General features: G+C 41.5%; 1 protein-coding gene across 1 annotated transcript in view; it reads right to left on the bottom strand.

Moving 5' to 3' along the window:
- Positions 1–13923, bottom strand: part of FGF2 (fibroblast growth factor 2) — a 29132-nt gene extending 15209 nt beyond the window's left edge. Inside the window, 2 exon segments of the mRNA XM_060778971.2 lie at positions 13598–13763; positions 13765–13923. Coding sequence (XP_060634954.2) covers positions 13598–13763; positions 13765–13824 — 226 coding nt within the window. The 5' untranslated portion in view covers positions 13825–13923.
- Between the last annotated feature and the right edge of the window lie 549 nt (positions 13924–14472).

Here is a 14472-nt window from a genome sequence, read left to right as displayed (position 1 = left end):
TTAAGGGTTGTTTAAGAATAGCTGAAAAAAGTGGGAAGCAGGAAAAGTTGTATTAAACTCAGAGGGAAGAAGAGAAGTAGTATAAGGCAGTATCATCATCATCATCATCATCATCATAAAAGAACTGTTTTGGTTTGTGCCTGACATGATAAATAAATAAATCATAAAAGAAGCTTTAAAAGCTGGAGTGGAGAAAAAATAATGGCTTTAATAAATACATAAATAAATAGTACATAATTAATCCATCAATAAGCCCCAACCATGGTTGAACCATTCAATCAAACTTTAAACTCTACCTGTGGACACATGACATCGAATATTGATAGTGAATTTTGCTCCATTTGCTCCATTTGGGATTTGACAAATATATGATAATGAAACAAAAAAATATACAACATTGGATTCCGCATTAGATTATGTTGGATACCCAGCAATTAAGGAAACAGAAATCTTTTTCTATACAGGTGATCAGCACTATCAACCCGGACAGCACCAACTATATATTCAACTATGTGCAGATACTTCACAGATAAATAATTCAACTGAAATTAGGAATTCATAGAAGTTGGAACAGGCCGCAAGGACCATTCCATGCAAAGGATTAATCAAACCTATTTGTCTAACTGACATAAATGATCACAAGTTATGCAAACGATAATTCAGAAATTCAGATGAAAGCATATCAAGTAAATAATGTTCATTCTTTCTCCTAATATTAAAATAAATCAATGATTATATTAAAATAAACCAATGATCTTGTAGATGATAACACCTCTAAGATTTGTAAAGTGTAATTTGAACCAGGATGTTACTTAGATCAATGGTTCACCTAAGCAAAACATACTGCAAACCTTGAACTTTTTTCACAGTGTATTTTTCACATTTGTGTTAAACCACAAATGTGAAAAACACACAGTGAAAAAAGTTCAAGGTTCAGCTAAGCTCAGGAGAATTAAATCTTAACCAATTGGGCATACTGCCATGGTCAATTGAGAAGGAATACATTCTTGAAATATCTTTGTAAATTAAGTGTTTCTACCGTTTCTGTTGATTTGTGATACATTAAGAGCTCTTTACGAAGTGGCTGTAATATCAGTACATAGATTATTTCATAATATTGGCCTGAATCCTACTGTATGTCCCAAATGGAGTGGAGCCAGAGAATCAACTAGATTTACTGACATCTTGACTAACTATTTAACAATTGATTAAAAAGGTCTATTTCCAGCCCTGTCCTAATATGTGTCTCAAAACCTGCTGAAACAGTTCAAAAAATGAAAGAAGAGGTAGGCAGAAGCTGGGTTGAAAGGCCAGGCACCCAGGCACCCACCCTGATCTGGGCTTCAAACTGTCAACCTTCCAATTGACAATATTTACTGCAGCTGGCGGTTAGCCTGTTGTGCTAAAGCATGCTAACTGCCATTGTATTTTTTAAATAAATGTTATACTGTGCAGAGAGAGCTGAAACCTATTTAAAATGCAAATCCAAGGAGACTCTTAAGAAGTCTGGCAAGGCTGGGGCCGGCAAAACAGACTAGGAACTGCTACTTGCTCATTTTTGCTGAGCAGTTTGCTGTGCTTTCAATGGCTCTGTGACAGGACGTTTGGGCAGATGATTTTCTAGTCACAATAATGCTTTGACAGGATAAATGACTTCCCCATTCACAAATCCTTCCAACTCAGTGAGCCCTGGATCTGGCAAAACCAAAACAGAACTCTAATCTTAATCTAGTCATAACATTTATTTGCCATGGTACATTAACATCATGTATGCATCCCTTGGAACGGTCCTTAACTTCCCTGGCTTAAAGAAATCATACTAAAGCATCCTGCTCACGTTATTCCTGTCTTTTCCTTATGTCTGTTGTAGAAATGGAGCAGCATCTAGCTACTAGATGTTTGATACCTGGTGCACAAAATGAGGTATGGACGAGTCTTGGATTGGCCTGGAAATGGCATTTCAAGTAGCAGGTAAATGAGGTTCTTGACTAATGCTAAAACTACAACTATTGACATACAGAAGAAGGATCTAGTTCAGTGGTTCTCAACCTTCCAAATGCCACAACCTCTTAATACAGTTTTCATGTTGTGATGACCCCCAACCATAAAATTAATTTGTTGCTACTTCATAACTGTAATTTTGCTACTGATATGAATCATAATGTAAATATCTGATATGCAGGATGTGTTTTCATTCATTGGGCAAAATTTGGCACAAATACTTGATATGCCCAAATTTGAATACTGGTGGAGTTGAGGGGACTGACGTTGTCATTTGAGAGTTGTAGTTGCTGGCATTTATAGTTAATCTACAATCAAAGAGCATTCTGAACTCCATCAGCAATGGAATTGAACCAAACTTGGGACATAGCACTCCCATGACCAACAAAAAATACTGGAAGGATTTGGTGGGCATTGACCTTGAGTTCTGAAGTTGTAGTTCACCGACATCTAGAGAGCACTGTGGACTCAAATAAGGATGGATCTGGACCAAACTTGGCACTCAATATGTCCAAATGTGAACACTGGTGGAATTTGGGGAAAATAAACCTCAACATTTGGGAGTTGCAGTTGCTGTGATTTATAGTTCACCTACAATCAAAGAGCATTCTGAACCCCACCAATAATAGTATTGGGCCAGACTTCCTACATGGAAACCCCATGACAAACAGAAAATACTGGAAGGGTTTGGTGGGCATTGATGTTGAGTTTTGGAGTGTTGATTCACCTACTGTACATCCAGAGAGCAGGAGGAGGGTTTTTGGTGGGAGCATTTGCCATCTGTTTCCAAAAACGAAGAGAAGGACAGGAGGAAAGATCTTCAGCCTTCTCTGAAAAAGGGGTTCCTAAGACGATCAGAAATATGTGTTTTCTAATAGTCTTTGGTGAACCCTCTGAAATCCCCTCACGACCCTCAGGTTGAGAAACCCTGATCTAGCCCTGCTTCATACCTCATGAAACTTTTATTTAAAAGTTGTTAAAGGAGCCAGTCTGAAAGATAAGGATCCTGCCTCCTATGGACTCTTTCAAGTTCAGCCCTTTTCTCTTTCTCAATCTACAATCTGCTTTTAATATCACAGCATATTCAGAACTACAGAACCCTTCCTTTCTCCTGCAGTCTGAACAAAATTGGCCACTGTGCCATCACAAAACTATGCTGCTTTACACATAGATTTCCCTTTAAGTGAATAAACCATTATCAACCAGAAGTGAAGCTCAGGCTTTCAACAGATTTCAACACAAATTCCAACTTCGGAGAAGGAATGTTCCACAGATCTCAGCAGGGCAAGAATCGGCCTCTGTGCCTGCTGTGAGCCAGAACCAACTGGTGCTATCCTTCTATTTAAAACCTGAACAATTAGATTCAATGAATTACATACTTGAGCTGAGCATAGGTTTGCCCAAGTAAAGGGCCAGCTATTTTCAAGTATGTGGCTCTAGGCAAGTGCATAGAAAAGTCAATACATTTGGAAACTGTGTTCTAAATTCTATTCAGTAATCTGAGATGGTGCCTCTGGCAAGAAATCTTTATTGGTGTTATATGGTCTGTGGACTGGGATATGTGTGTACCGGTATATGTTTTAGTTTACCTACATATACACATACACCTACACTTTACTGAATACCACAAATATTGAATATCCCTTTGCTTTTCATTCCACAAATATTATAAAGCTACATCTGCCACTCAGAAGCCCACATAGTTAGTCTACTTGGGTAGTAAAATAAGCATTTGTGGGCACCAAAAACCTGCCCACACCTCAAGTGGTCAGATTGAAATATGGGAGCATTACAGAACACAGGCAACAAACTGAAATACGATGCAAGGTCAAGGATAATTCTCTACACTTCTATCCAAAATGCATGATTAACAACAAATTTGGTAGCAGCAAAAGTTCCCATTTCCAATTATGTTCTCAAAGGAAAATATTGCCTTCTCAGAATGTTGTTAGTGTTGTGCTGATCTATTTTACTAAAAGCACACAATAAATAATTACACAACTCAAGGGTTATTTATTTATCATGTCAGAAGCAAATTGAGGGTACAGTTATAATGTATTTAAAAACACAAAGTTAAAAACGTGGCATTATACTAAATGTCCTTTGACAAGAAGCTGGGCACTTGGAGTGCTGGCTGATATCCAAACAGAGGATGGGCTGGAGATGTCACAGCCTAGGTCCTTTCATTATTGGCTGCTATTTCCCGGCAGATGTCAGGTGGTACAATACCAGCAAAACAGTATAATTTCTCCAGTGGTGTGGAGCGTAGAAACCCTGTGATAATGTGGCATGTCTCATTAAGTGCCACTGGGCAAGATAGACAACAAATAGAGGTATATTTAGACATTTTCTCATCATTCAGCATCTTTTAGAGGCTGTGCTCAGTTTTGGCCATGGGGGGAAGGGTGCTGTCGCTCCATCTCCTTGCCGAAGAGATTTCTTTGTTTGTAAACTTTCCTCCAAAACAACGTGCCAAAACACCTCACCACTTAATGAAGTTCCTATTAATCTACTCACATTGCTGTTTTTGATCTGCTAGGTGGATCTTAAATTGATCTTTTTGTGAGTATGTATATGCGCACAATCTCAAAACTCACCCCAAAACTAACAGAAATGCCATTCACTCACAACATCAACCAATCGCAAAATGGACTTCCTTCTTCCCATACAAATGAACGGCTAAGTTATAACTTAGCATACTAAGCAGCTGATATAGAAACCTGCCCTACAGTATTCTCTTACTACTTCATGTGCATTTAATAAGGTTTAAAGATATTCTGTGAAGCAAGAGGATGATGTAACACACAAAACAAAACAAAAAACCCAAAGACAAAACAAAAGGAGGAGAAAGTGCTGGAAATGGAACTTACAAAGGAATGAAACTTTAGGTCAGCTTTTGCTTTCTATCTTAAAAACAAAATTAGAATGATGCAAGCTTCTGGAAACATGTCTCTTCTAAGCACTATGTCAAATAAGAATCCTGATTTCCCAGAAATCGAGTTTCCATTATCAGTCTTAAATCCGTCTTACATTCTAAAGAAATATTAAGCCTTTCAAGGATATGAGATGATTAATTTTAAACGTACACATGCACACATAATACAAATATTTTCCTTTGAATTCTACCATGACTAGAACAGGCAAATTAAAATGCAGCATTCTGCAATCCATTTTAAGGACCTAATATGGAACAAATATATATTAAATAAATGTATATTAAATACTATGTTACACTATAAATCCATAAAGATTAATTATACCAGTTTGTAAAGTTAAATACAGCTTCAGTTTAAATCAGATCCATAAACTAGTTTTAGCCCAGTCATCAGAGAAAGGACATATAACTGCATTCACTTACATAGTTCACCTATCTCCTTCTATGGAGATATAGGTGAACTACAACTCCAAAACTCAAGGTCAATGCCCACCAAACACTTCCAGTATTTTCTGCTGGTCATAGGAGTTCTGTGTGCCAGGTTTGGTTCAATTCCATCATTGGTAGAGTTCAGAATACTCTTTGATTGTAGGTGAACTATAAATCCCAGCAGGTACAACTCCCAAATGTCAAGGTCTATTTTCCTGTTTTCTCACAGAAAGAACCATCATTTTCCAAACTTGAATTTCCCAGAATTGAAGGCCCATCACTTTGTGCCACTGAACTCACACACCTCTCTAAACCATCAGTTAAACCATCAGCCTCTGGCTGATCTACAACACTCAGTTAATTTTATTAGATTCCACATCACAGCACTAGGCCAAAATATCTGTGATTGCCAATTTCACCTATCCTGTAATTCAAGTGCACCTAATAAACATTATTTTAACAAGTACAATCTTTGGATAATATTCTTTTGCACTAAAAATTCCAATGAAGAGACTTCTGCAAGGTAGCCAACTGCAGCAATAACAAACAAGTCAAAGAAGAAAGCATTTTTAATATTCTATGAAAATCCATGGAGTCTTCTTGCATCTTTAACACAAAGAAATTTTATCTGGCATGAACTTTCTGAACTCCAACCCACTTCATAAAATCCATGGAGTTTTGCCTAAATCAGGATGCACACATCCATGCACACATATATACATGTGTTTGGGGGGGGGGGGGGGGCTAAGATGCAAAAGGTACAATTATAGATCATTAACTGAATACCATCTGATTATTTAAAGCACAGCCAACTTTCCATTAGTTCTCTGGGGCTCCATCACTCTTTCCCTCCAGGGTTTCTGGTTTATAAATAGTTTTAAACCATTATGTTCCTAATCAGCAACATTTTCAGTGAGAATCCGAGTGGGAAAAGATACAACATTGTGGATCAAGATTCTACAATGAATTTACTCTAAGTATGATAGATCTGATACATAATGCTTATAGGATGGGACAAATTGTTAGAAACCAAGGCTGGAATGTCAGATTATACAAATATCAAAACAAAAGGTTTCTGTTCTACAAGGGCATGTCTGGAATTGTTGAGCAGCACTGAATTAGTGCCATTGTAAGTAACTGTCATGCCAAAGGACAAGAGATGGACTCTTGCCCCCAAAGCTAATACTGTATTAAACGTGTTACTCTTTGAAGTGGAAAAGGACTCTACTGCTGTTCTGGCCAGAGTCACCTGTAGCAGCAGATGTGCAGAAGATAACACACCACTTGAAGAGCCAAAAGAATGGATGGCAATACTACCTGAAATTTAAAATGGGATAGCAAACAAAATCTGAAGCTGAGACTCCTTCTACACTGCCCTATAATCCAGATTATCAAAACAGATATTCCACATTATCTGCTTTGAACTGGATTATATGTGTCTATATTGACATATAATCCAGTTCAAAGGAGATAATATGAATATTATATGGTAGTGTGAATAGGGCCTGAGACCTGAGATTTGGGGCAAGTGGAGCACATTAAATCAGAAGTGAAACTAGAGAACGCAAAAGACAAAACATTGCAAATAAAATGAAAAAAATTAAAAAGAAAAACTGGCCCCATCAACACTTCTATATCAAATCAAGATTATGTGCTTTGAAGTGGATTATATGGCAGTATAGACACATATAAACCAGTTCAAAACAGATAATCTGGATTATCTTCTTTGATAATCTGGATTATATGGCAGTGTAGATCCAGTTACTGTTTCTGTAGGGGATTCGGAAATGGAAACGGAAACTGAATTTCAGGCTGGGAATGCTATCACTGAGGCCCAGGCATGTAGCCGGGGGGGGGGGGGCTCGGGGGGCTTCAGCCCCCCCCCCCCCCCGAAATTTTCATGGTGGCTCACGAAAAGGCCTTATTGGGGCATTATTTAAACTGTTATGTTTATTCATATCATGATCTGATCACCATACTCAATATATCCCATATGCATGGGGGTATTGGGGTAATGATACAAAAGGTTTGCTAGGCTAGACCCTCTTTCACTCAGACTCAGCCCCCCCCCCCCGAAACTCAGCCCCCCCCCAAAACCCCCCTGAAAAAAAATTCAGCCCCTCCCCACCCCCCCCCCCCCCCCCCCCCCCCCCGAAACAAAATTCTGGCTACGGGCCTGCTGAGGCCCCTTCTATACTGCCAAACAAAATCCAGATTAACTGCTTTGAACTGAATTATACTACAGTGTAGACTCATACAATGCAGTTCAAAGCAAATAATGTGGATTATCTACTTTGTTAATCTGAATTATAGGCAGTATAGAATGGGCCTAAGAGTCAATGTGTTATAGTGGTTAGAGTGGAACTATGACTCTGGAAGCCAAGGTTCAAAGCCCTGCTCGGCCATGGAAATTCGTGGGGTGACTTTAGACAAATCACATTCTCTCAGCTTTACAAGAATGCAAAGACAAACTCTCTATGAGCAAATCTTTCCCCCAAAAAGCTTATGATAGGGTCACAAAGAGGCAAAAAATGACTTGAAGACACATAAACAAGAACAGCCTCTATCACTAATGCATACTGTGAGATACAACATACTCTGAGGGTCCTTCCACACAGCCCTATATCCCAGAATATTGGCCAGGAAATCCCACAATATCTGGTTTGAACTGGGTTATCTGAGTTCATACTCAGATAATGTGGGATTTTCTGCCTTGATATTCCGGGATATAGGGCTGTGTGGAAGGGCCCTCAGATAACCCAGGGCCCTTCCACACAGCCATATAACCCAGAATATCAAGGCAGAAAATCCCACAATATCTGCTTTGAACTGGATCATCTGAGTCCACACTGCCATAAATCCCAGTTCAAAGCAGAAAATGTGGGATTTTATTCAGCTGTGTGGAAAGGACCTCAATTCAAAGCAGATATTGTGGGATTTTCTGCCTTAATATGCTAGGATATAGGACTGTGTGGAAGGGCCCAGAAAGAAGCTGGACATAGCAATTCTACTCACCAATAAGGGGTAAAACTGGTCAGTTACTCAACTTGTAGAGATTGGAGATATCTATTATTGCTAAACCATAAGTCAGAACTTGTTATTTAGGATTCAAATTCTGTAACGTTGTAATTTGTAATTACCCGTTGTAATGTTGTAATTTATTCCCACTTTACTTCAGCCGAAGGTTTATTGACCGAAATAAAGGCTACTGACAGACTGACTGACTGAGTCAAACTGATGAATATGGATAATGAATTATGTTAAACAACAATGTAAGGGACAATGCTAATGTCCAAGGAAACAAGCTGATTATAATGAGGATAGCTATCAGACATGTCCTCACATTACAGTACTTTTGGAAAGAGTTAAAAACTTTGTTTTTTCAGCAGGCCTTCGATAATGCTTACTTAGTAGCCAGAACCGATTGCCAATTACTTCGTACTCTATATCTACAGTCTGTGGGCATACAGCTGGGCTGATACATTGATTGTATGGATCTTTTAATCAACAGTGATAACCATATTTTACTGATTCTATTTTAATAGAGGTTGTTGTTATTCAATTTATATATTTGATTTATGTAATGCGTTATTGATTTTATATGTTGGTGTATTTTATTTTATGTATTGTATGGCACTATGTACTTTGTGTACTATGGTGTACGTAACCCAAAGTCCCTATGGGAGATGGTGGCGGGGTAAAAAATAAAGATGATTATGATGATGATTATTATTATCCACCATAAGATGAACACTTAAGCTGTATAGATATTTACAGGGAATAGTGGGAATGGTGAACGTTACAAGTGGAGGAATATAGTAAAGGTAAAGGTTTCCCCTTGACAAGAAGTCTAGTCGTGTCTGACTCTGGGGAGTTGTGCTCATCTCCATTTCTAAGTCATAGATGCCCATAGATGTCTCCAAGGTCATGTGGCCGACATGACTGCATGGAGAGCCATTAGCTTCCCGCCAGAGTGGTACCTATTGATCTACTCATATTTGCATGTTTTCGAACTGCTAAGCAGAAGCTGGGACTAACAGCAGGAGCTCATTCCGCTCTCAAGATTTGAACAGCCAACATTTCAGTCAGCAAGTTCAGCAGCTTAGCTGCATCACCTAATCAGAATAATGAATACTAGGAACAGATTCTAGTGATGTGTATTTATTTAGAACTAAGCCACTCTGAAGAAGCACCACTCACTTTGGAGTTAACAAGTACACAACTGTTGCAACAAGATCAAAACAAAACAAGAGTCTTGTAGATCTTTTAAAAGATTGTAGTGCTATTGCCACTTCACTACCAGATGGAGCCCATTAAGAGGGATAGATCCAAACATTTTCTCTTACCAAATGACAAGATGTCCCTTTCCATGCCAATATCCATGCACTGAAGACAACTAAACTGACCCCTGAGGGAGCCTCCCATCACATCCATGAACAGGCAGCTTGTTAGGGGTAAAAAATGGGAGAAACCTGCCTTCAGAAGTCACATCTGCTTGGTCTTTACATTCCGAAAAGAGCTAAAATCCCAGATGTTATTTAGAGGTAGAGCCACAGCCCCTTGCGCTTTCTGAAATGGAGAGCAAGGGGAATGCTGACACATTTGGCATTTGCTCCCACTGGCGATGGCATCCGTTTATACAGACAGCAAAGTGGAAAGCTGGTGCTTCTAAGGAACAGGCCAGTTTGGTTTATGAGAGGCTAAAGTGGTTAGCTGGCTGTCCACCAATGCTGGAAGTGACTGTAATTCAGATAGATTCTTGTTGTAGAAATTATATTGGTACATCTCCCATCATGAAAGCCATGTCAGGACAGCCAAAGATAATACGAGAAGTGAATCTGGAACACTGGTCTGGGGTTCAGGAGGCACCTCAACTCCACTGGGACCCCAGGACTCTTTTGGAAGCCAGGGAGGGGAATCAATGCAGGCAGCGCAAGAGGAATCTGACACACTTGCTCAAAGCAAACAGGTCATTACGAATCTTTCACACTTGCACACAAAACAACAGAATGTGGTAAATACTAAGATGCCACCAACTAAAATAGTTCACAATCTAGCAATGTTTCACTGAAGACAATGAAAGAATGAACTATTTATTATGCCAGCCATAGGTCATGACATCAAACAACATAAGTAAAAGTAAAGGTTTATCCTGACATTAAGTCTAGTCCTGTCCACCTGTGGGGGGGGGGGGTGTGCTCATCTCCATTTCAATGCCTGATTCGGTGTTTTCCGTAGACACCTCCAAAGGCATATGGCCAGAATGACTGCACTGATCACTGTTACCTTCCCACAGAAGAGGTACCTATTGATCTACTCACATTTGCATGTTTTCAAACTGCTAGGTTGGCAGAAGCTGGGGCTAACAGTGCGAGCTCACACCACTCCCTGGATTCGCACCGCCAACCATTCGGTCAGCCAGTTCAGCAGCTCAGTGGTTTAACTCGCTGCACCAGTAGTAGATCAAACAACATACAACCCTTAAAATTACAACAAGCACTTTCCAATGAAACTCACTCTACATACTGGTTCTTTAAAATTATAGTAGCAGTGACATGGTAACAATAACAATGTCTGGGTTGCTGTGAGTTTTCCGGGCTGTATGGCCATGTTCCAAAAGCATTCTCTCCTGACATTTTGCCCACATCTATGGCAGGCATCCCCAGAGGTTGAGGGGTCTGTTGGAAACTAAGTAAGTGAGGTTTATATATCTGTGGAACATTCACACGTACCTCTAGCAGACAAGAGTTCTTTTCCCCACCTTGGACATTCAACAGATATATAAACCTCACTTACTTAGGGCTCTTCCACACAGCCCTATATCCCAGAATATCAAGGCACAATATCTGCTTTGAACTGGGTAATCTGAGTCCACACTCAAATAATGTGGGATTTTCTGCCTTGATATTCTGGGATATAGGACTGTGTGGAAGGGTCCCTAGTTTCCAATATACCTCTCAACCTCTGAGGATGCCTGCCATAGATGTGGGTGAAATGTCAGGAGAGAATGCTTCTGAAACATGACCATACAGCTCAGAAAACTCACCGCAACCCAGTGATTCTGGTCATGAAAGCCTTCGACAACACAATAACAATGTCTCATTTGTATCATCCCAAACTATCTCTATTTCCATTTCTAGCCTCTGCTGTGGACTTTACTAATTTAGCTTGGATTTTTTTGGGCTGTGACTTCAAATGTGGCAACCTTTAATGTTATTTTTTTTTTAATAATCTGCTAACAAGTCACAGATCGCTGCTGACTCTTGCCATGCTGCCCTTTCTTCCAAAAGGGCTCCCAGCCAGGCTTTGAAGCTGCAAGACTTTTCAATGCTAATCAAGGTGATTAATGACAACATTCACACTTGCCTCCAACAGACAAGAGTTCTTTATCCCACCCTGGACCTTCCACAGATATATAAACCTCCTTTATTGTTGTCATTTATTCATTCAGTCACTTCCTACTCTTCATGACCTCATGGACCCTTGCTTAGTTTCCAATATACCCCACAACCTCTGTGGATGCCTGCCATAGATATGGGTGAAACATCAGGAGAGAATGCTTCTGAAACATAGTCATACAGCCCAGAAGACTCACAGCAACCCACATTCCATCCGCTCCATGTAACAATTGTGGTAGAATTTCAGCAGCAAAAATCTTAATTGTGGGACATACGAAGGAAACCCACTTTGTTTTCCCAAAGGCTAGACCATGAAGACAATGACCAAATAATAAAAGAACTATTACACTAACCAACACACATTTTGGTGGCTTAAATGTTAGCCCTGGTTTTGGGGATATTTGACCTGCTGATTCCAAAAAAAATGGGGCCAGTTTTCCCCTATCAGATCTAGTTTTTGAGATACAGAACATATGCCACATGCTAGTTGTCAACTTTTTGCCTATAGAAAATCATGATAATCATATCTAAGAAATTAGAATTGATGTGGTCTATCCCAGGGATGGGAAAACTTGGGCCCTCCAGATGTTTTGGACTTCAACTCCCACAATTCCTTAGGAATTGTGGGAGCTGAAGTCCAGAACACCTGGAGGGCCCAAGTTTGCCCATCCCTGGGATAGACCACATCAATTCCTAAGGAATTGTGGGAGTTGAAGTCCAAAACACCTGAAGGCCCCAAGTTTGCCCATGCCTGGTCAATCCAATGCAGTTTTCCGAATCAGTGCCCCAAATAATGCCAGGAACAGGTCCAAAAACCAAAGGCACTAAATGTTTTTTTCTCTCTTAAGCTATGTTATGCAACTGTTTCCAGCATAAGAGTAATGTCTTAAGGAAAGTGGACCACAGACTAAATAATGAGGACACAATTGGTTTAAGCATAACATTAATGTATCAAGAAAAAGGAAGGGACTTCTAGATAACCGTCCCTAAGGAGACCAGGAGAATTGGTGGTGGCCCTGGTCATTGGCACTTAGTCAATGAATAGCCAGGGTTCCCTTAACACAAGCATGGGCAAACTTGGGCCCTCCCTCCAGGTATTTAGGACTTCAACTCCCACGATTCCTAACAGGCTGCTGGCAGTAAGAAACCTGACCTTGAAACTGCTAGGCCATTAGATGCTCATCAAGGTGGCCAATTGAAACATTCACACTTGCCTCCAACAGACAAGTGTTCTTTCTCCCACGCTGGACATTCCACTTTCCTAGTTTCCAACAGACCTCACAACCACTGAGGATGCCTGTTATAGATGCAGGCGAAACGTCAGGAGAGAATGCTTCTGGAACATGGCCTACATCCCGAAAAACTCCCAGCAACCCAGTGTGCATTTCATTATTTCTTAATGTTTATATTTAGTGTTGTGGTTTTTGGGCCTTTTCCTGACATTCTTTGGGGCACTGATTCAGAAAACTGCATTGGATTGACCAGGCATGGGCAAACTTGGGCCCTCCCTCCAGGTGTTTTGGACTTCAACTCCCACAATTCCTAGCAAGAATAGTGGAGTTGAACTCCAAAACACATGGAAGGCCCAAGTTTGCCCATGCCCGGGATAGACCACATCAATTCTAATTTCTTATATATAGTTATCATGATTTTCTATAGGAAAAAAGTTGAAGACTAGCATGTGGCATATGTTCCCTCCGGTTTTTGGGGAATGGTAGGAGTTGAAGTCCAAAACACATGGAGGGAGGGCCCAAGTTTGCCCAGATTGAGGGAGGGGGATGTTGGGCCTTTGCTAGCCTCCCCCAGACTCCTTTCTCCCGAAGTCGCAACTCACTGTTGGGGTCGCTCTTCTCTCGGACGCCGTCCACTCCGCCGTCGGGGTTGATCCGGAGGAAGAAGCCCCCGTTCTTGCAGTAGAGGCGCTTGGGGTCCTTGAAGTGTCCCGGGGGGAAAGGGCCGCCGCTCCCGCTCCCACCGCCTCCCCCTCCGCCCCCCTCCTCCTCCTCCGCCGTCGGGCAAAGCGGGCAGCGTGGCGATGCCTCCCGCCGCCGCCATCGCCATCCCCGGGGGGCCTGCCAGGGCTGGGGGGCTTCCCCTGGGCGCCCTCCCGCGGCCCCGCGTGGCTCGCCCTCGCCCGCGGCCCCCCAGCCTCGAGGGGAAGCACGGAAAGCAAGGAGATGGGCCCTGGGAACGCGCGACGCTCCTCTTCTCGCCTCTTCTCCTCGCAAGAAGTCCCTCTCTGGAGCTGAGCGACTCCGAGCTGGACCGCGCACGAAGGGAGCCCAGTGCCTCGCCAAGAGCAGGGCGGGGAGGGAGGGAGGGAGGAGGGCCCTGCTTGCCCTCTACAGTCACTCTCCTCCTCCCCCCTTCTGTTCCCTCCCCTCCTCTCCTCTTCTCGCTTTCTCTCCTTTCCCACTTTCCTCTTTCCTTTTCCCTCTCCTCGTCTTCTTCCCCCGTCCTCCTTTTCTTCTTTGCCCCCTTTCTCTCCTCCTCCTCCTCCTCCTCCTCCTTCTCCTTCTCCTTCTCCTTCTGCAGCAGGGTGGTATACTCTCACCCAACCTATTCAACTTGTATGCAGAACACATCATGCGATGTGCAGGGCTTGACAAATGCAAGGCTGGGGTGAAAATTACTGGAAGAAACATTAATAACCTTAGATATGCAGATGATACCATTTTGATGGCCAAAAGTGAGGAGGAGCTGAGGAGC

Source organism: Anolis sagrei, chromosome 5 (assembly GCF_037176765.1).
Source record: "Anolis sagrei isolate rAnoSag1 chromosome 5, rAnoSag1.mat, whole genome shotgun sequence".
NCBI classification, from domain to species: domain Eukaryota; kingdom Metazoa; phylum Chordata; class Lepidosauria; order Squamata; family Dactyloidae; genus Anolis; species Anolis sagrei.
Note: the sequence above shows the minus strand (reverse complement) of the source record. Positions and strands in the feature narration are given on the sequence as shown.